The sequence below is a fragment of the Gossypium raimondii genome, chromosome 5 (genome assembly GCF_025698545.1).
Source record: "Gossypium raimondii isolate GPD5lz chromosome 5, ASM2569854v1, whole genome shotgun sequence".
In the NCBI taxonomy this organism is placed as follows: domain Eukaryota; kingdom Viridiplantae; phylum Streptophyta; class Magnoliopsida; order Malvales; family Malvaceae; genus Gossypium; species Gossypium raimondii.
In genome coordinates, this window is record NC_068569.1 from 55295222 (window position 1) to 55320602 (window position 25381).

General features: G+C 35.9%; 3 protein-coding genes and 1 non-coding gene across 4 annotated transcripts; all 4 read left to right on the forward strand.

The window, feature by feature from the left end:
- Positions 1 to 401: 401 nt before the first annotated feature.
- On the forward strand, positions 402 to 2160 carry LOC128041158 (uncharacterized). Its single transcript, XM_052630523.1, has 3 exons — positions 402 to 406; positions 488 to 1505; positions 1717 to 2160. The coding sequence occupies exons 1-3, from the start codon at positions 402 to 404 to the stop codon at positions 2158 to 2160; spliced, it is 1467 nt and encodes a 488-aa protein (XP_052486483.1).
- A 3341-nt stretch (positions 2161 to 5501) lies between these two features.
- On the forward strand, positions 5502 to 9727 carry LOC105768436 (aconitate hydratase, cytoplasmic). The gene is given in 13 exon segments (XM_012588352.2): positions 5502 to 5770; positions 5859 to 5915; positions 5995 to 6071; positions 6153 to 6228; positions 6523 to 6708; positions 7100 to 7167; positions 7299 to 7417; positions 7882 to 8003; positions 8407 to 8505; positions 8592 to 9071; positions 9154 to 9252; positions 9343 to 9405; positions 9408 to 9727. Coding segments are annotated over 13 exon segments (1725 nt in total). The 5' UTR covers positions 5502 to 5581; the 3' UTR covers positions 9498 to 9727.
- Positions 9728 to 13045: 3318 nt separating this feature from the next.
- Positions 13046 to 17863, forward strand: LOC105768432 (putative disease resistance RPP13-like protein 1). Its single transcript, XM_012588344.2, has 2 exons — positions 13046 to 17508; positions 17596 to 17863. The coding sequence occupies exon 1, from the start codon at positions 13215 to 13217 to the stop codon at positions 17484 to 17486; it is 4272 nt and encodes a 1423-aa protein (XP_012443798.1). The 5' UTR covers positions 13046 to 13214; the 3' UTR covers positions 17487 to 17508; positions 17596 to 17863.
- A 2948-nt stretch (positions 17864 to 20811) lies between these two features.
- TRNAS-GCU (transfer RNA serine (anticodon GCU)) lies at positions 20812 to 20893 on the forward strand. Its single transcript has one exon. It is a non-coding gene; the product is annotated as a tRNA-Ser (tRNA).
- Positions 20894 to 25381: the final 4488 nt, after the last annotated feature.

Consider the following 25381-nt stretch of genomic DNA (forward strand, 5'->3'; position numbering starts at 1 on the left):
GGGAAGTTGTCAACACAGATGCTGAGCCAGCACCACTGAGGGCCAACCCCACAGTAGCTCAGATCAGACAACATGCTGATGAGAGGACCAAAAGGCACAAAGCCATGTCCTGCATCCAAAACTGTGTGTCAGATGTCATCTTCACCAGAATTATGGCCTGTGAGACTCCAAAACAGGCTTGGGACAAGCTTAAGGAGGAGTTTCAAGGCACTTTGAAAGGACAAGGCAACAAAGCACTATTGAATTTGAGAAGGATTTGAGAATCAAGATGAAGGAAGAAGAAAGCAAGAAGCATGTCAGCGATAGAATTATGACAAGTGGTTAACAAAGATAAGGCTCCTTGGTGAGCACTTTGATGAGGCAAGAATTGTGGAGAAAGTCCTCCACTTTGCCCGAGAGATATGAGGCAAAGATATCCTCCTTAGAGGACTCAAGAGATCTTGCTAGCATCTCTTTGACTGAGCTAATTAACACTTTTTATGCTCAGGAACAAAGAAGAGCTAGCAGAGCTGAAGATCACCAGGAAGCTGCATTCAATACCAAGGCCAGAGAAGCCTCGAGCACCAATGCTCCAAGAGGCAAAAAGCCTTGGAAAAGCAGGTCTAAGCCTGATACTGCAAGGAGCAATGACCAGCCCTACAAACATTGCAAGGCCAGGTCATCCAGAAGACAGATGCTGGTTTAGGCCAGATGCAGTATGTCAACACTGCAAGAAGAAAGGCCATGTTGAAAGGGTTTGCAAAAACAAAACCAAGCCGAGGCAGAGTCAATTTCAACAACCAAAGGTTGAAGCTCGAGTAGCTGAGGATAGCAGTGACCAAGAAGAGCAGGTCTTTGCTATTTCTTGCTTAGCTGCTGAAAAGAAATGTTCAAAAGGCTGGTTATTGGACAGTGGTTGCACTAACCACATGTCACCAGATGCCTCCTTGTTTAAAACCTTGGATAGAAGTTGCAAACCCAAGGTCAAGGTTGGAAATGGTCAGTTCATAAGGGCTGAAGGAAGAGGAGAGGTGCTGATATGTACTCCTACAGGCAACAAAGTCATCTCAAATGTCTTGCTAGTACCTGAAATTGACAGAAACCTTCTCAGCATAGCTCAATTGCTTGAGAAGGGCTATTCTGTTGTGTTTAAGGATAAACAGTGCCACATTGCTGATCTAAGTGGATCAAGCCTTATGACAGTCACAATGACTGATAAATGCTTTGAGGTCCATTGGCCAAGTGACTCAAAGTCAGCTTACACTGCCTCTGTTGATGATTCCAAGCTTTGGCACCAAAGGCTCGGGCATGCCAACTTCAGGTCAATGGCTCGATTGGCCAAAGAAGGCCTGGTAGAGAACTTCACCAACTCAGTGGAGCATGATGATGTGTGTGAAGTGTGCCAGATAGGAAAACAGGCAAGATTACCATTCCCAAAGAAACTCAAAGATGGAGAGCCACCGAAAAATTGCAAATGGTGCACTCGATGTATGTGGACCTATGAGGATGAATCACTCAAGAATAATGTATTTCATCCTATTCATTGATGATTTTACAAGGTTTTGCTGGATTTTCTTTCTGAAACACAAGTCCGAGGTAGCTCAAGTGTTTGTGAAGTTTAAAGCTACTGTAGAGACGTAAACAAAGTTGCAAGTCAAATCAATAAGGATGCATAATGGCATGAGTACACTTCACTCGATTTCAAGCCATTTGCAATGATGTTGTATCAAACACCAGCTTACAAATGTCTACACACCTCAGCAGAATGGGGTAGCTGAAAGAAAGAACAGAAGTCTGATGGATATGGTAAGATGTCTCCTGTTTGAGAAGAAACTGCCCAAGACCATGTGGGCTGAGGCAGTAAACACTGCTGTTTACCTTCAGAATAGGCTCCCTACCAAAGCTCTTGCATCCAAGACACCTTTCGAGGCTTGGTTCGGTTTCAAGCCTTCCTTGGCACATCTGAAGGTGTTTGGTTGCCTGTGTTATGCACAAATACCAGCAGCAAAGAGAGACAAGCTCTCTGAAAGGGCTCAACCAGGTGTTCTAGTAGGCTATAGCTCATTCAAGAAGGGCTACAGGGTTTTGGATCCCTTGACAAACAAAGTCCAGGTGAGCAGAGATGTCATCTTTGATGAAAAAGCCTGCTGGAATTGGGAGAAAATGAGCGAGCGGCTTTGAAGACCGGTGCCTAATCAAGCTGAACTTGAGCAGCTAGGACCTGAAATGGATGTTGATGATGTGCCTGTGAAAGGCACAAGGCCCCTAGATGATATATATGAAAGGGCACAGGTTGCAATAGCAGAACCTAGCAGATTTGAAGAGGCTGAGGCAAATGAAGGCTGGAAACTAGCTATGGTCGATGAAATCAACATGATTGAGAATTACCAGACATGGGAGCTAGTTGATAAACCTGCTAGAAAGAAGACCATTGGCGTAAAATGGGTCTATCGAGCAAAACAGAATGCAGATGGCAGTCTGAACAAGCTAAAAGCCAGGCTTGTTGTCAAAGGTTTTAGCCAAAGGTATGGTCTGGACTACCTGGAGACATTTGCACCAGTAGCCAGGCTTGACACAGTTAGAATGATAGTTGCCTTGGCTGCTCAACATCAGTGGACCATTCATCAGCTTGATGTTAAGTCTGCATTTCTCAATGGTTTCCTGGAAGAAGAGATCTACATCGAGCAGCCTCAAGGATTTGTGATCACTGGTAAAGAACATATGGTGTACAGACTGAAAAAGGCTTTGTATGGCCTGAAACAGGCTCCTCGAGCCTGGTATGCTCAAATTGATTCTTACTTGCTCAGTTTGGAATTCGAGAGAAGTCCCAGTGAACCAACACTGTATGTGAAGAAGAACCAAGTTGAAACTCAGCTTATCCTGTCACTCTATTTTGATGATTTATTGGTGACTGGAGGAGACAGAAGAATACTGGAAGATTTCAAAAGAAAAATGATGGAAATGTTTGAAATGTCTGATTTAGGCAGAATGAACTACTTCCTTGGAATGGAAGTGAAGCAAACAACAAAGGGAATCTTTCTTAGTCAAAGTTCTTTTACTATGAAGATCCTGGATAAGTTCTCTATGAAGAACTGCAAGCCAACAAGAACACCAATGGCTGTTGGAGTGAAGCTTTCGAGGCAAGGGAGTGGTGAACCAATTTGCGAGACTATATACAAAAGTCTCATTGGTAGTCTGTTGTATTTGACTGCAACAAGACCCGATATCATGTTTGCTGTTAGTGTGCTATCCAGATACATGAATTGCTGCAATGATCAGCACTTTCAAGCAGCTAAAAGAGTGCTAAGATACATCAAAGGCACCATTGATCATGGTGTATTGTTCAAAAGGGCTGAAAACATGAAGCTGATAGGCTATGTTGATAGTGACTGGGCTGGATCTTGTGATGACATGAAGAGCACATCTGGATATGCATTTAGTCTTGGCTCAGGCATGTTTTGCTGGAGTTCTAAAAAGCAAAGTCTGGTAGCATAGTCAACAGCAGAAGCTGAATATGTTGCTGCTGCATCTGCTGTAAATCAAGCCATATGGCTTAGAAAAATCCTAGTTGATTTGAACCAAAATCAAGGAAAGGCAACAGAGATTTACTATGACAACAAATCTGCTGTTGCAATTGCAAAGAATCCTATCTTTCATGGCAGAACAAAGCACTTCAACATCAAGCTACATGTCATAAGGGAGATGGAGCAAGCTCATGAAATCGAGCTGGTTCATTGCAATTCAGAAGAGCAAATTGCTGATATCTTTACAAAGGCACTCAATGTGTCTAAATTTGTTAAATTAAGAAGGCAATTAGGTGTAACTAGCATGGAAACTAAGGAGGAGTGTTGAATTTAGTTCCCATGCAAGACATGCAAAGGTGGCCATGCAAGGAGAAGTGGCAGCAAGCAGTCAAGCTATGAAGTGCAGAAACTGGAGCTTGAAGTTGCCTAACTACTTGTTATGTTTTGATTGTATTTTTTAATTATTATTTTGTAATCTAGTTCATGTTGAACTAAGTTGGTAAACCTTATGATGTTTTTGTTGATTGATTGACTGAAAATTAGCAAAGAAACTTAAGCAAGCTGATTAACAATTTCCAATGTAAATTTAGTGGTGTTAGGTATGTCATTAGGTAATGACTTGTTCATTTTGTTGTTGTTATCTATTATATGTAATGGCACTATGCCTTCTTGATGTAGTTAATGAAAATATCAGCTCTTTTCATTCAAAAATACTCTCTCAATTTTTTGTTTTCTATTCGCATGTGTTTCTGTTCTTGCTTCTGAGTTTGTTTCTTCAGCAAGGCTCGAGGCTTGCTATCCAAGCAAGATTGAAAACAGTCTGCTGTTGTCTCTTTGCACCAACAAATACTTTTTGTTGACAGTTGTGTAAGTTGTGAATGGATTGTTGAATTTTTTGTTCAATCCATAGCAACCTTTACAATAAAAAGGAAAAACATTTCTATTTTAAATGACAGTTAGATTTTAGTGCTCAAAATGGTTAAATTCTTGATGGTTTTGCCAATTGGCGACCTAAGATTTCCATGATTAGATGTTGGAGTTTTGGCAGCAAAACAAAAGCAAAAACAAAAGAGAGCAGAAGCAAAATGGAGAGGAAAGAGTTTGAACAAGAAGATAACTGAAAATTCTCATTGATTTCATTAAAAAATTGAAAATATATGTAAGTTGCATGATAATTGGACAGTTACCTAATGACATAACTGCTCCCACTAATACATGACTAATACTAAATTTGAATTACACACAAAAGTAAGCTGACATATCAGCTAGCTATTACATCAAATTCAAATCAAAATCTAATCCTACTAACTTTGTGGACAAATTACAAGGAAACTAAGTAAAGTTACGTAGGAACAAAATGAACAAAATGAACTAAAGAAGCTATTGCATTCGGTTCAACTCCGACGCTTATCTTCATGTTGAGCTGCTGCTAGTCTCCATGCTGAACTGCTGCTGGTCTCTTGTTGCATTGCAGACCAATGCTCAACATTTGTGATGTGGGTTAAAATTTTTCTGGTTTTGTAGGGAAAATTTTGGTTGATAATTTTGTAATGAGAATGCTTACCATTCAATGCACTTTAATTTAAGAAGTATAAGTTACATGGATAGTTTATTTAAAGGTAAACTCACAGCTTATCAAAATCAAGGCTTTAGCCGACCAAAGTCGGCAACTTAGAGTACTAGATATTTAGGTTTTAACCCTTTTTATATAGTTTTAAAACCTAGGCCATATCACCTAGATAATTAAACCAAGAAAATATCCTAAAAAGGTGAAACATATAGAAAGAGAACAATAATGGAGGAAGCATAGTTATCTAGCTGAAATTTTGGTTTTGCTATTTTTTCTAATGCTCTACTTTGCAAAGTTGACAGCCAATGAGCATGGTGTTACCTGGTGTCGTTGGATTCAAGCTATCTGGCAAATTGCGTGATGGTGTCACGGCCACCGACTTGGTTTTGACCATGACACAGATGTTGAGGAAACATGGTGTTGTTGGCAAATTTGTTGAGTTTTACGGTTTGTTCTCTTATCACAAGTCTATCAACAGAGATATATATATATTTACCATTATTATCCAATGTACATGCCTTCATCATCATTTATTATTTTTAATTTGCATGTCGGTGAGGGAATGGGTGAATTATCATTGGCTGATCGAGCCACAATAGCAAATATGTCGCCTGAATATGGAGCAACCATGGGCTTTTTCCCTGTAGATCATGTAACACTGCAGTATCTTAAGCTAACTGGTAGAAGTGATGAGACAGTGAGTTCAATTTTCCATGGGTTTCTATATTGTGCTACCTTGCCCAGTGTTATACTGGGTGGTTTGACATATGCTTTTTATACATCAGGTATCAATGATAGAAGGTTATTTGCGTGCAAACAAGATGTTTGTCGACTACAATGAGGTAAAATTTCCTCAACCCTTGCTGGTAGAAATACATTTTCAGATGGTATCATCATTCTTGACTCTATTTCCATGAGCAGCCTCAACAAGGAGCATACAGTTCCTTTTAACGGTTGGACCTGGCCGAAGTTGAACCCTGTATCTCAGGGCCGAAGCGGTATGCACATTACCTCTTTTCTTTTAATGCCTCTTTATTATAATTTACTTATTGACAGTTTTCTTTGATGCTTTCTACTAGGCCTCATGACCGAGTTCCTTTGAAAGAAATGAAGGCTGATTGGCATGCTTGTCTTGATAACAATGTTGGATTCAAGGTTAGACACAGACAGCTTTACTGCAGTTGGTTCATCAAAAAAACTCTTGTTTGATGTCATTCCATGGCGTGTGTTCATTAGAAACAAGTTCAAACTCTGGTAATAGTGTTGGCTTTAAGGTTTGAATTGCTAGGTCCCTTTTTGTAGCCTCAGGCCTAGTAAGCCTTTGTTTCTACCTTTACAAAACTTATCATTTTCCATCTTTCATCAGTCTACAAAACTAAAATTTTGAGCACATTTTTATGCATTTACTTATTTGTACATCATGCCTTAATTGTGTAATCCTTGTTGCAGGGTTTTGCTGTGCCAAAGGAAGAGCAGAATAAAGTTGCTAAGTTCACATTCCATGGCCTGCCTGCCGAACTTAGACATGGAAGTGTTGTAATTGCAGCTATCACCAGCTGTACAAACACATCAAACCCTAGTGTCATGCTCGGGGCTGGGCTTGTTGCTAAGAAGGCTTACGAACTAGGTTTGGAGGTTAGTCTTAGCTTCTTGTATATATCCTGTGTTTTTAACCATTTAAGGTATCAATGTTTTCTGGGCTTGGAAATTTATGTGTAGGAAGCGAGTTAATTTGGAGCGGTATCTTGTGTTTCATAACTCTTGTGAAAATTTGGCCATATTGGGAGTAGTTTTGTATTATAGTTGGTTACCATTCTCTCATATCAGCATTGGAACTGTAAACTTGTGGATCTTGAGTATGGTTTTTCTTCTCTCTTTATCTCCCCCTTTTTTTGTGTGTGCGTGTGTGTTTCAGTTTTCTTCTCTTTCTTTAAGGAAAAAAAAATGGTGAACTTCAACTCTGCTGTAGCTGGAAGACAAGTCTTGCCTGATATCTTAAAATGTACTTTCCATTATTATGCCCCAGGTCAAGCCATGGATTAAAACAAGTCTTGCTCCTGGATCTGGAGTTGTTACAAAGTATTTGCTTCGGAGGTATGTTGATTGCATATGATATTTCCTTTAAGAAGTTTAGTCATCCCTATTGTCTCTATCTTATCCCTTTTAAGAAAAAGAAAATGTCTCTGAAAACAGTCATTTCTTGCTCTTGATTTGGTGTTCTATAGTGGGCTGCAAAAATACTTGAATCAACAAGGTTTTAACCTTGTTGGTTATGACTGCACAACTTGTATCGGAAATTCTGGAGAACTTGATGAATCAGTTGCTTCGGGAATTTCAGAAAATGGTAAATTTTATTTCTTGAATGCAAAATCTGTTTCCTCATTTTCTTTTGAAAATTGCCAGCAGTTCTCTTGGTAGTGTTAGGGGGCTTTTTCCAGAAGTGTGAGGATTAATGGATAATCTCCGGTGATATATTTAAAAATTCTATCCAATTTTCTTGCTAGTTAAATTTTCATCAACTTGCTAAAATGTGCTAATATTTTCAGTTCTAGATTTTAGGCCAATCCTTATTTCATTTTAAATCATGTTTCCTTCTTGATTGTTCTAGTTCACATCCTGATTTATTTATTCCGCATGTGTCTTCAAAACTTGAAGTTTTACTCCCATTGGTTCCTTTTGGTTTTCTCTTATAATTCACCTTCACTAATTTTCAGCACCTGCTTTTACTTGTTTCTAGTTTCCCTCTGTCTTTGTTCCTTGCCCAATGTAATTTATCTTCACTAACAAATACCTCTGTCACTATTTCAGATATCATTGCTGCAGCTGTTCTTTCCGGGAATAGAAACTTTGAAGGTCGTGTTCATCCCCTAACCAGAGCTAACTATCTTGCTTCACCTCCATTAGTAGTTGCCTACGCCCTTGCTGGCACGGTAATGTATACTTTGCATTCTTATTGGTATTAACAAAAATGCAGCGTCTAATACATTTTCTTACTTTTGGATTAGTCATGCCACAAAATTTTAGACAATTTAGTTTGATACTATTCATGCAGTGGTGTTCCAAAAATTGGGCACTGCAGATTTTCTCTTTTGTTACTTGGCCTTTCAATATTTTTCCAACCCTATTCAATGTGAAAAGTTCTATTTATCAAACTTGATTTCAAGTCCGTGATGCATCATGGATCCAAGATCACAAATTTAAATTTGGAAGTTGATATAATAATATGATAATAATAGTGGTTTACGAGGATGCTCATTTTTTCTCTTGTGAATAGCAAGTCCAGGTTGATATTGTGTTAGCAGCATCTTTAGGTCCTTATTTCCGTATTTTCAGGTTGATATTGATTTCGAGAAAGAGCCTATAGGGACAGGAAAATCGGGTAAAAGTATATATTTCAAGGATATATGGCCTAGCAATGATGAGATCGCACAGGTAAATAATCTGTGAAGTCACTTGAAAGTTGACAGTGTTGCATACTATTTTGAGCCCAAATGATGTGGAATTTTGTAACGTGACAGGTTGTTCAATCTAGTGTGTTGCCTGATATGTTGAAGAGCACCTATGAAGCCATCACAAAGGGCAACCTGATGTGGAATCAACTTTCCGTCCCTGCTTCCACGCTTTATTCTTGGGATCCAAACTCAACATACATTCACGAGCCTCCATATTTCAAAAACATGACCGTAGAACCACCAGGCCCGCATGGAGTGAAAGATGCCTATTGCTTGCTCAATTTTGGTGACAGTATTACCACCGATCACATCTCTCCTGCAGGTAGCATCCAAAAGGATAGCCCTGCTGCTAAGTTTCTTCTTGAGCGTGGGGTGGACAAAAAGGACTTCAATTCCTATGGTAGTCGTCGAGGCAATGATGAAGCGATGGCAAGGGGCACCTTTGCCAATATCCGCATTGTCAACAAGCTTCTGAAGGGAGAAGTTGGTCCGAAGACTATTCATGTTCCGACAGGAGAAAAGCTTTATGTATATGATGCATCAATGGTGAGTTTTAACGTTGCTATTTAAAAATCCGTTGCTTCCACTTAGACTGCGATTACTAATGGAATATATTATCAACTTGCAGAGGTACGAGGCTGCTGGGCAAGACACGATAGTCTTAGCTGGAGCAGAGTATGGAAGTGGCAGCTCAAGAGATTGGGCTGCCAAGGGCCCAATGTTACTGGTACGGGCATTGGCTCACTAATTCTTGATATTGGAATATCGATTCTCTCTTTAACTCTTACATCCCAAACGGTTTTTCTGCTTTGTTCAGGGCGTGAAAGCAGTTATCGCCAAGAGCTTTGAGAGAATTCATCGAAGTAATCTGGTTATCCGTAACCTAAACAAAGAGTAGACAATTTGATATTGGCATACTTTGATCACGGTGGCATTCTTCCATTTGTTATCCGTAACCTAAACAAAGAGTAGACAATTTGGCTTCAAGTAAGTAGTCTCTTCACTTTGCTATCTGCTTTGATTGGATTTGACAGTGGTATCATTCGATCGACAGTTAATAACTAGTACTGGTATCTCATTGTTCTCTATACGATCTGTTTTTCGTAATATTTCGTTGTAATATCTGGCGTGATTCATTTTGAAGCCGAATCAATTTGAAGAGTTAGATATGAAATCTAGTCTGTTTCCGAGTTCTCCTTCAAGATCTTTTTGTTTTTATACCTATTACTAGGGTTCTTCAAGTCTGTTTGTGGTATCCATAACCAGCATTTTTTAAAATTTAATTTTCATTTATGACATTAAGATCTTCAAAATTTTAACGTACATTGGATGGATGCGTTCTTATGTTTGTTTGTTTGTTTTTAATTTGTTCATTCTTCTTCGTTTAATTTAAAATTATGCATGTTTATATTTGTATGTTTAAGTTAAACAAACATATTCATAAACTTATAATTGAACATGTTCACAATCAATATTCATGAATAATTAATAAACAAATAAATAAACATAAACATATGATTATATATATTTAGATATAAAATGTCAAATATTAATATTTATAGTTATATTATAAATAAATAATAAGCACAAAAGTCATAATAATTTTATTAATATATAATAATGAAACAATAAACAAGTTTTGAATGATTTATTAAACGAATTTTTAATGAATGATAAATGAACTTGTTCATAAACATAAATAAACTAAACAAGCTTTGTTTGTGTTCAATATATTTAATAAACTAGTCTCAAAATCTTGATCATGTTCATTTATTTAGTTTAACAACCGAATATAAATGAATAAAAACTGAATTGTTTTTTATGTTCATTTGTAGCCCTATGCAATGGTAAAAGATATATTGTGCTTTCAATGGGAGATACAAGATTAAATCTTGAAAATAATATTATTGGGAGGGATAGTCACATATCTTAAATATGGACTATAAAACGGGCATGAAGAATAATAAAAAAACAAAGCGCAGTTTGTAACATTTCTTTTGCAACAGAAAATGGTTAGTGGTGACTGTTTTGTTATTTTTTGAAAGTTGAATGATTGAGTTGAAACTTAAGTGATTGTTTTGTCAACTATACTAAAGTTGACTGATTGTTGGTGTAATTTACCCTTTAAAAAATTATAAATTTTTAAAAAAATTCTAAAAAAATATATTGATAGGTGTTGAATCCACCAATATAAACCTACACCTAATTTTGAAAATTTAAGCAGTATAGGGAGTAGGGCCGATCCCTCAGAAACTGGGTTTACTGCAAATTGTTGCTCTCTTGACCAGATTTATGTCGGGGCAGTTGTCGTGCCCAAGATATTAGGGGGGAGGATAAAATCGAAAACCTGGAACCTGAAATAAATAAATAAAACGCATAAAAAGTAAAAGTTGAAAATGAAATAATAAAAAGCAGTTAAATAAATTTGAAGAAAAATTAATTAGAATAAGTTCAGCTTTAGGCACGGATTTTTCCTCATCTTTAAATCAATCCTTGAAATTAGATGAACTCCTCATTTCCAATAAGCTAGTTATAGCTACCAAGGACGCCTCGGACACCAACTCTTCATTGTGTAAATTAGTTATGGAACGTCCAATAACTAACCCTTACCGATCGAACAACCATGAAACGTTCGTGATTTAGAACTCCGACGGCTTTTCGTTCTAGAAGAGCCTAGCTCGAACCAATGTCCTCAACCGCGTAGGAAATTTAAATCTGGTTACTACTTCCCTTGACGGAACCAAACAACTATCTCCACTTGGCACGCTAATGTGTTCACAGAAAACCGATTAGAAACGTTCCTTTCGGAATTCCAACTATACGTCTAACCACACTAACTCAAATGACGTCTTTTTCGACTTAGTGTTGATCTGACTTTATGAGCTGACAAAATCATACTCTTAATCTGGAGAAAAAATAAGTACTGGAATTTAGGAGTTAATTTGCTCGGGTTCGTAACTCACGGGTTTTGACGAGGCTAATTTCGGCCTAAAGCTGAAAATGGATTTAGTTGGCTAAGGTTTGGGGCATGGTGGTATTGGATAAATTAAATAAGGTAAAATGGGTGAAAAAGATGGGTGGCGTGATTGAGTATGGGGCTGGAAATTTGATAACGAATTAAAGTGGATGTTAGCTACTGGAAATAAAAAGGGAATTTGGAAAATGAATTGCAAATGGTTTAAGTTGGTGGCTAACTAGGAATTAATAAATTGAAGAAAAAGAAACTAAAAGCAACAGAATAAATTTGTGAGTAGAAAGGAGAGAATGTATTGAAAGATAAAAGCTTTATATTTCACTTGATGATTAAAATGAACAATGTAGCCTCTATTTATACTAGTGGCATTGCTAAATTAAGAGCCAACTAGTATAGAAAATCAAGGAAAAATATTCCATGATATAAAAATATCCCAAAATAATCTCCCACTAAGTCAACAATTTCAGCTAATTATTCTTGGAAAAATTCTGCTTTGGCCCTTCTTCTTTGCTTCTTTCTTCAATCTAGCCCAATTGTTTTCTTTTTCTTCTATTTAGTCCCAAATTACACTCTTGCACAAAATTCAATAAATATGAAAAAAATTAGTGGTGCATTCTCATAAATTAACCAATTTAATTACATAAAATATGTAACTTTAGCATTTAATCATATATAAAGAAAGTTTAAAAGTAAAAATTTTCTAGAATAATAATTTTGAGGACTTAAATAAGTTAATTTATTATTCAAGTTTATTGTATTAATAAAGTATTTATTATTATTATTCTTATTTTACTTTGAATTTTTTAAATTTATGTGCTATAACATTTAATTAATTATATTGTAACAAGATTTTAATGTAACATGTTTATTTTTTAATTTAACTTTAACAATTTCACTCGATTTGGCTCGACTTGAATTTTATTTCACTTGACTCGATTTGAAAAAAAAATTCAAATAGAGTTAGGATGATAAAATAGGATTTACGAATTCGATTAATATGAAAATTTTTCACTCGATTCAATCGATCGCTCAATCTTATCCATAGATGTCAAAGTACTATAATCATGACTAATACTAACTTTGATTTCAATAGGCATGAAAAACTCACTGATATTAACAATTACATTGAACTTGACTCTTATGAGTGTTAAAATATCTCTAAAAACGTATGTCGAAAAAAATTTTGAAGATACATATTTTAATAAATAATCAATACATTTATAATATCAAAATAAAAATAAAATAATTAATATAAATTTAAACTTAAAATTAAAAATATTAATAAAACTTTAATAAAAATAAGTAATAAATTCTAGTCTTTAACTAAAAATAATGTACATAACTCAAATCCACTGAATAAAATTAATTTATTGTTAACTTATGGCATTAAAACACAAATACTTGTATGGCGTAAATAATTACAATTAAATTAATTTACAAAATATAATGTATTTCTTTTCAATGAGATTATCTTTTGATTAAAGTAAAGAATGATTGGTACCCAATAAAATAAAGAAATTGGAATGAGATTATCGTTCCAAAAACTGTGACCTGTTTTCCACTTTCTTGTGTTTTCCATCTCATTTGTCTCTATTCGTTGACTTCAACTCCATTCCCTGTTAACCCCAATTATACACAATCCATCTCCATTCCTTTCCCCCAATCTCCCCTTCCTTCTTCATCTCTCTCTTTGATTTCTTTGTACCAATTCCACCATGTCTGTCTTTGGAGAGGCTGCTCTTTCTGCCTTTTTGGAGCTGTTGTCTGCCAAGTTGCTTGACTCTGTACTCAACTTTGTGGCCGATCACCGGCAACTCCACCACCAACTCAAGCTGTGGCAATCCATATTCCCCGAGATCAAAGCAGTGTTGAACCATGCAGAGGAGAAGCAGATCAAGGACGAGGGTGTCAAGAATTGGTTGGGCGATCTCCAAGACTTAGCTTACGATGTGGATGACATCTTCGACGAGTTCGCTTACCAAGAGTTACGTCTCAAGCTCCAAAAAACTCAAGCACAAGCCAGCTCTAGTAAGGTACGGAAACTCATTCCAACCTGCTGTACTGGTGGTCATTTCTCTCCAATCGCTTTTATGTTCAATGCTAAGATGATTTCAAAGATAAAAGCAATCACCGATAGACTGAATAGTTTGAACACTCGAAGAAGTAATTTGGGGTTGAGTGAGATCATGCCTCAAGGCGCAACTTCCAAGGGAAAGAAACCCAGGCTGCAACCAACTTCCTTGATGGATGGAGCTGTGGAGTATGTTGGTAGAGCCAATGAGAAGCAAGAAATGCTTGAGTTGCTCAAAAGTAACAATTCCGATGGAGTTTGTGTCCTTTCCATCGTTGGCATGGGAGGGATGGGGAAAACAACTCTTGCTCAGCTTGTTTACAATGATCCCAGCATTAAGGAGTCTTTTGATCACAAGTCCTGGGTGTGCGTTTCTGATGACTTTGATGCTGTTAACATAACAAAGACGATTTTAAGATCCCTCGACGCTGACTCACATGATGAGAATGACTTGAACTTGCTTCAAGTCAAGTTGAAGGAGAAGTTATCCAGAAAAAGGATGTTGCTTGTTTTAGATGACATTTGGAACGAGAGTTACAGTGATTGGACCATCTTACGGGCTCCATTTGGAGCAGAAACCAAAATTATTGTAACAACTCGACTCCAAAAGGTTTCATCTAATGTCGATTCGGTGAAAGCGTTTTACTTGGATAAACTCTCGCATCATGATTGTTTATCCATATTTGCTCAGCATGCATTGAAAGCAAGAAACTTTGATGGGCATCTCCAATTTAAAGAAATTGGAGAGAACATAGTGAGAAGGTGCAACGGCTTACCTTTGGCAGCAAAAGCCATTGGAAGCTTATTACGCACAGTTACGGATCATAGTGAATGGGAAAAAGTATATGAGAGCGAGATATGGGACCTACCAGAAGATCCATGTGGCTTAATTCCAGCTTTGCGATTAAGCTACCATTATCTTCCTCCTCATTTGAAACGATGCTTTGCCTACTGCTCCATATTTCCTAAAGATTATGAATTTGAAGAAGAAGAGATAATCGTGTTATGGAGAGCAGAAGGTTTCTTGCAATCAAAAATTAAAATTCAAGGCAAAGGTCTTGGAAACCAATATTTTCAAGATCTAGTGTCAAGGTCATTTTTTCAAAGATCTATTGAAGACAAATCCCGTTTCGTGATGCATGATCTTATGAATGATTTAGCTCAATCAGTTGCAGGAGAAATATGTTGCAGAGTGGAGGGTGAAAAGCAACAAAAGTTTTCGCATCGTTCTCGCCACTCAGCTTATGTTATCGATGATCGGTGTCAGAGTGTAAAGAAGTTTGAGGCATTTTATCAAATGACTTCTTTACGTACTTTCTTACGCTTAATGGCTCCAAGTTATGAGGTATTCTATTTATCTAACGTTGTCTTGGAGGATTTGTTGCCAAGACTTAGCTACTTAAGGGTTCTTTCTTTGGGTGGGTATGAGATCTATGATTTGCCCGACTTTTTTGAAAATTTAAAACATCTACGCTACTTAAATTTTTCTAGAACCAGAATCAATCGTTTACCTGATTCTTTGTGTAGTCTTTATCATTTGGAGACTTTAATATTAAGAGATTGTTCAAAGCTCAAAAATTTACCCTCGAAGATGGGAAACCTTGTCAACTTGCATTTTCTTGATATTAGAGGTGCGAATTCAATAGAAAGGATGCCCTCCGGATTTGATCAGCTAACTCAGCTTCAAACGTTGTCTAATTTTGTTATAGGGGAAGGTGATGGACGTCTTATTAGAGAATTGAAAACTTTGTCAAACCTTAGAGGTAATTTTTGTCTTTCTGGATTGGAGAATGTTAATGGTCAAGATGCGAGGGAAGCTAAGTTAAATGAGAAGCTAGGGATTGATGGGTTAGAACTACAATGGGGTACAGCCTTGGAGAATAATACAAGGAAAACAGAAGTTGAAGAGCGGGTGTTGGACTTTCTTCATCCTCCGAAAAGGCTTGAGCAACTCATCATTGAGAATTACGGGGGTGTAAAATTCTCATCTTGGATAGCTGATTCTTCCCTCAAGAATTTATCGTCTTTGAAGCTTCGCAATTGTAAAAACTGCAAGTCACTACCATCAGTTGGAAGGTTGCCATTGTTAAAATATCTTTCAATTATTGGTTTCGATCAAGTACAGAAGATTGGTGTTGAGCTCTTCGGAGAAAATCAATTGAATCCATTTGCATCATTAGAGATTCTGTCTTTTGAGAGTCTTCCAAATTGGAAGGAGTGGGACACTTGTGAAGGAGACGAGAAGGTTTTGAAACTCCCCAGCCTTCGTGAGCTTTCAATCATAAACTGTCCTCAATTGTTGGGAAGGTTGCCTACCTATCTTTCTTCCTTGCAAAAACTTGAAATTCATGGCTGTACGAATTTGGTAGTTTCAATATCAAGTTTCCCGTCACTGTGTAAATTCAGTATACGAGGGTGTGCAGAACTGGTGGATGATTGCTCTTCTCCTGCAAAGGAGCTTTCCTCTTTGCAAACTTTGTCTCTTTCTAACATTTCAAAGTTTAATATTCCAGCAGATAGGACAATGTTGAGGTTTGGAAACTCAGAACATTTTGCAATTGATGGTTGGGAGGAGTTGGCATCTCTATCATGGTATGGGTTTAGTTTAGTTGGACATCGTTTCATTTCCGTTTCGAGTTGTCCTCAACTGCAGTCTTTGGAAGCCAAGGAAGCCGAATTGCAACCTGACAAGATTTCATGTGTTGAATCTCTGCGGATATATGACTGTGAAAGGCTCAATAGACTGCCACAAGTCTTACATGAGCTCACATTCCTTACAGATATGGAAATTCGCGGTTGTCGAGGCTTGGTTTCTTTTGCAGAGAATAACTTACCTCCTAATTTAAAAAAGCTGACAATTGATACCTGTGAGAATTTGGAGTATTTGGTTGATGAAAAAGAAGATAATAAGAGTATGAGTAGTACCCTCTGTCTTCTTGAGGAGTTGTCTATCTATAAGTGTCCGTCTCTAATGTCTTTGTCATCGAAGGGGCGCAAAAATATTTGCAATCAGCTTCAACTTCTCTATATTACTGACTGCTCAAAACTGAGTTGCATATTTTCAAACACCAAGTTTCCCATAACGCTTAAACATTTGAGAATTGGAGAATGTCCGGAGTTGGAATACATAGCCCAAGAGTTTGAGGAAACCGCTTGTCTTGAATCTATTCTATTTTTCAGATCTGGAATTAAATCTCTACCACGAGGACTAGACAAGCTCAAACAGCTCCAGGAGATTTGTTTGCATTCGTGTTCAAATTTGTTTTCTTTTGAAGAAAGTGGGATGCCCAGCACCAGCTTCAGAGCTTTTGGAGTTGATGGTTGTGGAAATTTTGGAGCCCTTCCTAAGTGCATGGCCAGCATCACCTCCCTTCGACGATTAAGATTGCGCGACTGTTCGGCTGACATATCATTTCCATCGGAGGGATTCCCTGCCAATCTCACATCACTTACAATCTCAAACGCACCCAAGATTTATAGGTCACTTGTGGAATGGGGATTAAATAGACTCACCTCTCTTCAAGAATTGACCATCGGAGGTGGAGGATGCTCAAACGTGGTGTCATTCCCAGAAGAAGGGATTGGAATGATGCTGCCTCCTTCTCTCACCTATATCATGCTTTTCGGATTTGAGAACCTGGAATTCATGTTCTCCGAGGGCTTTCAAGACCTCGCCTCTCTTAAAGGATTGGACATCGATAATTGCCCCAAGCTAACATCTCTTCCAAAAAAAGACATGCTTCTCTCGCTTGGATATTTATATATTTCCAGTTGTCCGTTGCTGAAAGAAGAGTGCTCAAGCGATAAAGGACGAGAGTGGTCTAAGATTTCCCACATACCCCTTGTTGCAATTGATGGTAAAGCAGTCATCCCGAGGGAATCAGATTCAAAGATGAGCCGCAAAATCTGTGATTGATTTCTTCAGAGTCATGGGAGAGGTACAAAAAACCATTTCAAACAAGTACTTTCCTTAGGAACAAGATAAGAATAGGAATCGGTATAAAGTTATTGATTGATATTTGCAGGAATTGAAAGCGAAGTTGGGGTGGAAGTGAGGTTTCAGAAAGATCCTTTGAAGGAAAAGTAAAAAAGATGTCACTTCTCGTGTTAAATGGGTGGAATTTGTCATTTAGTGTTACAGTAGTTTCAGATGTTTGTAAACTTGTTTCTTGGCTTTGGGGTTTAATTTTGGAGTAGCATTAGATCATTGGTTATTCTAGAATGTGAGCTTTGTCTATTGTTTATTTTATACGATATAATAGGGAAGAATAAGATGAACAATTTCACATTAAACTTCAATCTTATAACATTTTCCTTATTTTCAATATATCTTTACTTGGTTTGGAAAAGGATATTCCACCCTTATTAAATATTCTTCTATTTTTATTTCAACATTTTTATCCAATTTTCTCTTATTTTTCTATTTCACTTTCTTGTTTTTTCTTTCCTATTTCAATTTTATTTCTTTCTTTTCTTCCTATTCATTTCCTCTCTTTTCAACCTTAGTTGTCGCTAGCATGTACTATAGCCGCACTACGACATTTGTTCTTCTGTCCAAATAATGGCATTGGTCAACTCTCATTTGCTAAAAATAGCAAAAATTTTAAGCAAACATTTCAAGAATTTCAAAGTTATCCACTCACTCATTTCAAGGCTCTCATTTGCTAAAAATAGCAAATCTCTACAAGTATAAATAGCCCTAACTATTCACTCATTCCTCACTCACCTTCTCTTTTCCCATTCTTCATTCTTTCACTTCTCATTTGAGAGAGCAATACAAGAGTTTGAGAGAAGCATTGTAAAAGTTCTTTGAGTAGCAAAATTTAGAATCTTAAAAGCATTTGTGTGAAGGAGCAAAGCAGAAGGAAGGAGGAAAAGGAACACAAGTTGAGCTATAGAGAAACACCATATTTGTCTTCAAGTTACTTTCCTCTCTTTTTTTTTAACTTTTTAATTTGTTATGAATTGATGAACATGATTGTTAAATATTTTCTCTTTCAATTTAATTAACATGACTTAATTCTGTTGTTGTTAGATTGATTGCATTCTTTTAACTTAAATTGTTAAAATTTTGTTAATGATGTTATGTGCCTTGATTGCTTATTCATTCAAATAAAATCATGAACATGTTATTCATACATTATAAATGTAGGGAAGCAATCCAATTAACTATTTAATCCAAGCAAGATTTGTAACACCCCTAATCCGTCTCCTTCGTTAGATTAGGGTTACGGAGCAATCCTACACTAAACAGAACATTCATCATCAAAACAGAAACAATTATGCAATTCAAGAACTATCATTGAATAAATCAATAAAAATAACAAAATTCAAATCACTTAAACAATGTTAGCAAATTAATATACAATTAAATGTTAAAAATAACATATAAGCCATAAAATGTACTTTTAAAAATATATATGCTATACAATTAAAATACTATTATTACCATATAAAAATAATATTTGAAACTTAAATATATATGGGTGTGAAAAGCTATAAAAAATAGATTTGTGTGTAACTGTTTGTAATTATCTGCACAATTAATCTAATTTTTATTCTGTAGTTAGTTGCTCTAATTACACTTGGGAACATTTGGTTAGTTGAATCTTACATTACAGTTTGTAATATTACATTCTTAAATGAGATTATGTTGTTTGGATTCTTGAAAATTTTGGTCATCCCATTCTCACATTATTGAATAATGTCAAGATACCATTAGTAAAATATAATTTTGTTATAGTTCATTTATTTGGTTATCTCATATGATGGAAAATAAAAGTTAACATTTATTTTATTATATTAGTGAATATAATTTTCCCAAAATAACTGTAATTAAAAATCAAAATGGTTTTTTTCTTCTTTTCTTTTCTCTCTTAACTTTTAAAACCTTAGTTTAACTTTTTAATTTTTTCATGATGGAAAAAATAAATCACAGATTGTGAGTAATGCATCAAAAATGTCATAAAATAAAAATTAATAGAAAATTGTGTGGATGTGATGATTAAAGGTTATGATTATCACTCCATTTCCGAAACATTAAAATTATATATATGTATCTGTGTATATATATATATATATCACAACTATTTTGTGCAATTTTAGTTTCAATCAAAAAACAAACCATATAAATAAGTTATCATAATTAAATTTAGAAATTGTTGATCTGATGAATTTATATGATAAATTAAGGTGTAATAAAAATTAATTTCTTAAATTTTTATAATTTTATAAATAAATTTATGATTTTATTCAAGTCACTAGACGATTAATGTAACACTCCTCAATCAACCTGGTCACCGGACTTGAGTTATAGAATGCTACATCAATATTGAAACTTTATCACATGCACACATAGTTTCAAGCAAGATAAATTTCATGACAATTCACAAAATTTACAGAGGTGTTCGCGGCTAAACAATCATACAACCTTAGAAATAATTTAATATGTGTTTAAGGACCATTCAGCAAATCTTCAAAGAAATTAATGCAAGTATCGATACACAAACTAATGTATTGATATTTTGTAAAATGAGTATCGATACTAACAAGAAAAAATGATACCAACTTAGCATTTTGTTAAATCTTGAATCCAAACATTTTATCAATATTCAGGCACGAGTATCGATATTTTTACCCTAAGTATTGATACTCAAGCACTATCATTTCAACATTGAGATATCGATACTTATAACCTGAATATTGATACCTTTGTATAAATCGAAAAAAATACGAAAAAACAGTGCAAAATTCGTGCTCAAACAATTTCCTTTTAAACATGCATCCTCAATACAATGGGTGAGTTTGGATGGGCGGTACATTTACTTATGGTTAGTGTAAAAATAGTGGTGACAATGAAATTAGATATTGTCACGATATCTAACATCCAATTTACCAAACTTATAACCCAAAACAACATCAATACTTCAACTATTCAGACCCAAATAAAACCAATAAAATAAGGGTAACATCCAACACAATTCTAAAATTCCAAAATCATAATAAACCCATTAAGAACATAATAATAACCTTGGACATCCACCTCTCATCCCGACCTCGGCCCCATCCTCCAACCCCGAGGTCGACTGCCCTTTTCCCAATTATTGTATTAGAACTAAATCTTTATATTATTCGCTGAATTTTAACTGATCATCTATTCTTCCCACACGTAGCTTCAGCTAGCTTGGACAGCATCTCAAATTATTTGTTATTTAGATGATAATTTTAGCTGGTAAAGCAGTGTCGCTTTGGCCGAGTGGTTAAGGCGTGTGCCTGCTAAGTACATGGAATTTTCCCGCGAGAGTTCGAATCTCTCAGGCGACGTTAATATTTTTGTCAACCCCAGATGAGATGCCCGCCACCGGCGACGTCAGGGGTGGGTGTTGGTGTTGATGGAGCCTTCTTCGACAGTTGCGTGCTTTGGTCTCCTCTGTTGAGGTTTTCTCCCTATGTTGGCTGTGCCGGAAGTTTTGTGGTGGTTTAGCTACGGCTTAATTAGCAGCTCGTTTAGCCTCTCGAGCTTCGGCCTTCTCCTCCTTTCGCCTCTTCCTTTCTAGTGCTTCCTTAGCTTTAGCTATCTCCTCCAACCGGCGTTGCTCCTTTAATTTAGCCACTTCCTCTTCCGGGTTTTTTACAAAAATAATATAAAAAAATAAAAAATTATCAAAATGTTATACATTTTTTTAATTTACCAAAATATATATAATTTTTTTTATTTACCAAAATATATCAAAAAAAAAACCAAAAAAACAAAAAAAAATCTGGACCGATTTGGACGGTTCCTTGGTCAAGGAACATCATTTGTGACACCAAACAAGGAAACCTTGTTGGCGGCACCAAACAAGGATTCCTTGTTGGCGGCACCACCTTAAATATTAAGGGTGGAGGAAGGAAAAAAAAAGAAAATAAGGTAATTATTATTATTAATTTAAGATTTTTGCAATATTTGTGTGTTAAAAAATAATATTAAGTACATTTTACGTATTTTATTAATTTATTTAGGATATATAATTTTGAGATATATTTAGCATGAAAAATTAATGGTATGTACATTATATGTTGATTAGGAATTTTTTATGAAATTAGTTTTGTTAGGAAAATAACATTAAAAGTAAAATGATAAAGAAATATATTTAAGAAAACATAAAATACGAAAAGAAAAAACGAAAATTATATATTCACGAAAGTAAGAAAATGCGAAAAAATTATATCTTTAATAAATTGTAAACATAATGCACTGAAAAAGTATAAAATTATAAAATTTAAAATTACGATATTTTTAAAATAATAAAATGCGGAGAGAAAATACGAACAAATGGCCAAAATAATAGTGTATTACTAACTTTTAAAAATTGAGAAATAGTTAATACAAATATTTTAAAAAAATGTAATGAAATAATATAAAGTAATAAAATAAAAATAAATATATTTTATTGAAAATAAAATCGGAAAAAATCTGAGCAAATGGGGGATAAGGATTTTTTCTTACACCAAATAAAAACCGGTTTTAGTAATTTTTTATTTTGGTAAATAAAAATATATATAATATTTTGGTAATTTTTAAATATTTTATTATTTTGTAATGTTTTATTATGGGTTTTATAAAAAATAATATAAAATAAAAATTACCAAAATATTATAACTTTTTTATTGACCAAAATATATATAATTTTTATTATTTACCAAAATATTTCAAAAAAAAGTAAAAACCAAAAAAGAATAAAAAAAGGAAAAAACACAGTAAATTTATAAATTAATTTTACACTAAATACACTAAATAATACGAGTAAATGGCGGGATAATGGTTTTTTACAGTAAATTAATTTTAAAACACACTAAATTAATAAATTTAAAACATTATGTAAAATTATAAAATTAGAAATGAAGATATTTTTAAAGTAATAAAATGCGGAGAAAAAAATACGAACAAATGGCCGAAGTAAGAGTTTTTTACTAACTTTTTTTTCAACTTGCAGGCTTCGCAATGGCTTCATTGATTAGCAAAAAAAGCCACATATCGATGCGGTTAATAACGCGTATGAGTTATTATTTATTATTTATTTAAAAGGATAGGCGTACAAAGAAATAATGTTATCGTAAAATTTTTACGTAATTTTACACTATCGGGACTCGCACTCGAGTTTTAAGGGCCGTGTGAGTGTTTTGAAGAATACTCGGATGCACGGTTGATGCCGCATTTAGAGCTAGCGGATTTGGGTCCGTAGCACGATCCATTACACCGTATTGCGCTTTCATTTAATATCTACGCTAGTGGAGCGGTGGCGCCGGAGACCTACACTTTTCATTTTCCGTGCGGGAGTGCACGGTGACCTTGGAGGATGTAGCGTTGCGGCTTGGGCTCCCAATTGACGGAGTCCCGTGAACGGAATATCTACATTTACCGATCCGGATGCACTTTGCTATCGGCTTTTAGGAGACTCACCGAGAACGGTGAGTCATATTTTCAGGCGTATCATTTACATGGTGAAAGCCAAGTATGAACAATTATCGGATGACCACCGAAAGCGAAGTTGATGTGCGCTGCTCGAGCGTACATCATGCATATCATAGGGGGAGAACTGATGCCTGATGCAAGCAACGACAAGGTGCATTTGATGTACTTGCCCCTATTAGCTGACTTGTCTAGTGTTAGCTCCTATAGCTGGGGCTCAGCTGTGCTAGCAGTCTTGTATCGAGAGCTTTGTCGGGCGACAGATCCGAAAGTTCGCGACATTGGCGGATGCCTCTCACTGCTGCAGTCCTGGGCGCTGTATCGGATGCCATTTTTGGCATCGGTTAGACACCAATCGTATGTTTATCCACTGCTGAGCAGGTGATAAAATATAACTTCTCGTTATTTGTAGTCATAATATATTGACTAATGTTACCAACCAACTCTAAACGCTATATTTGTTTTTTGTAGGTGGAGTGGTCGTCCGGGTATCGGGCAGTCGTACAATGTCCCGCTATATCGCCTCATGATTGAACAGTATGCCCGGGATGGGGTAAGATGCTATTCTAATATTCATGCTGTAGTCATATTCATGACATCTTACTTTCTATATCTTACGCACACGTTATGGGTAATTATAACCATGTTATTAATCATGCAGTTTATATGGACGCCGTACCGAACGCCAGAAATTACCGCCGTGGTACCCTCGTCTGCGTACGTGCATTCGTACATATGGTGCACTAACGCACCAATTATAAATTTTAACATGGTCGAGTGGTATAACGGGGATCGAGTGCTACGGCAGTTTGGTGCAATCCAACCTATCCCGGATCCGCCGTGTGAGGTGGGAGAAGTGCACGGCAAGAATAAGAGAGGAAAATCAGTGATAGATTGGGGAATTAAGCACCGAAAATTTGTGGCGCTGTGGAATGATCGATTTCATCGAAGACTTCAGATGGTTATGGCTACTGACTCGCAACCATCAGAAGAGTATATGCAATGGTACATTAGTTGCGGGAAGCCATATTTATACGGAGGCGGTCGGTTGTAATCCCCGCACATGCAGGCGACATAGGGGATCGTCCACAATGACGGCGTGATGCGATCCCATGGCATATTATTCTCCGGAACCACGAGCGGCGAAGCCCGGCCAGATTCGAACAATGGGTTTGTCGGTTCAGATAGCTATCATCCGAATTGCGAGCATCGACAATTTCTTGAGCTTCGAGGCGAATATGCATACGACTTTGAACTATTCGGATCCTACTCGCCCGGCCCATACTCGCCCGGCCAAAATATGCCGCATCTGCTCCCCGATCGAAGAAGCGTTAATGTCTTCATCGTCGATATCATCAGGTATATCGTCCACATCGGGATCACCGTCACTATCGACCTCTTCATCCCAATGATCGCCACCACCTTCTTCTTCGCAACCACCTTCTTCTTCACCACCAACCATATCAACATCGGGTGTAATATTCAGGTCGATACCGATCCTACCCATACTTGATTCACTATCAACGTATGATATTGGAGCCACCATCCGCGGTTCTTCAGCCCCGTCTTCTTCATCAGATGCATTTTGCTCCATACCGACTAACTCAGCAAATAAGTGAATCGGTGCATTCTTGTCACTCCCATTCCCACAGTAGAGATCGACCATTGTCTCAACGTCTTTGTCGTCTGCAAGTTCCATTTCGACGAATTTGACTGGATTTGTCGAAACTGGAAACTTGTAGAAAATTTTTACTATCCTTCTCCCACAACGTCTTAAAATTTTTGCATTAATCCTTGCCTTCATTTCATCAAACGAGACATTTCTATTAAATCTCATTGCTATTTGTTGCTGACATTCAAATACACATCCAACACTTGTTGTTAAGATGACTCCGTCGAAATAAACGCATAGAAAAAACTTAGCATCCATCTTCAATATTTAATCTGTCAAAAAATAAACAAAATCTCGTAAAACATCTTGCACGGATAATAAAATAAATAACTTAAATAAAAAAAACTAATGTTTCAATATTCAATTTTGTACATGAAAGCCATTTAACCACTAATCCTAATAACTAACACAATAATAATATTAATAATTTTATATACAAAATAATACTAACTAAAATTATTAATAACTAACTACAAAATAATACTAATTTTTACTAACAATAATACTAACTAACATCTTAATAATAATAATAATAATAATAATAATAATAATACTATAAAATTTTTATTTTTTGTAATATTTTGATAATAAAACCCTAACTAAAACTATTAAGTTGAGTTTTATTGATTTTAATCTTAATAACTAAACTAAAACAAAAAAATACAAATTATACAAAACAATAACAATA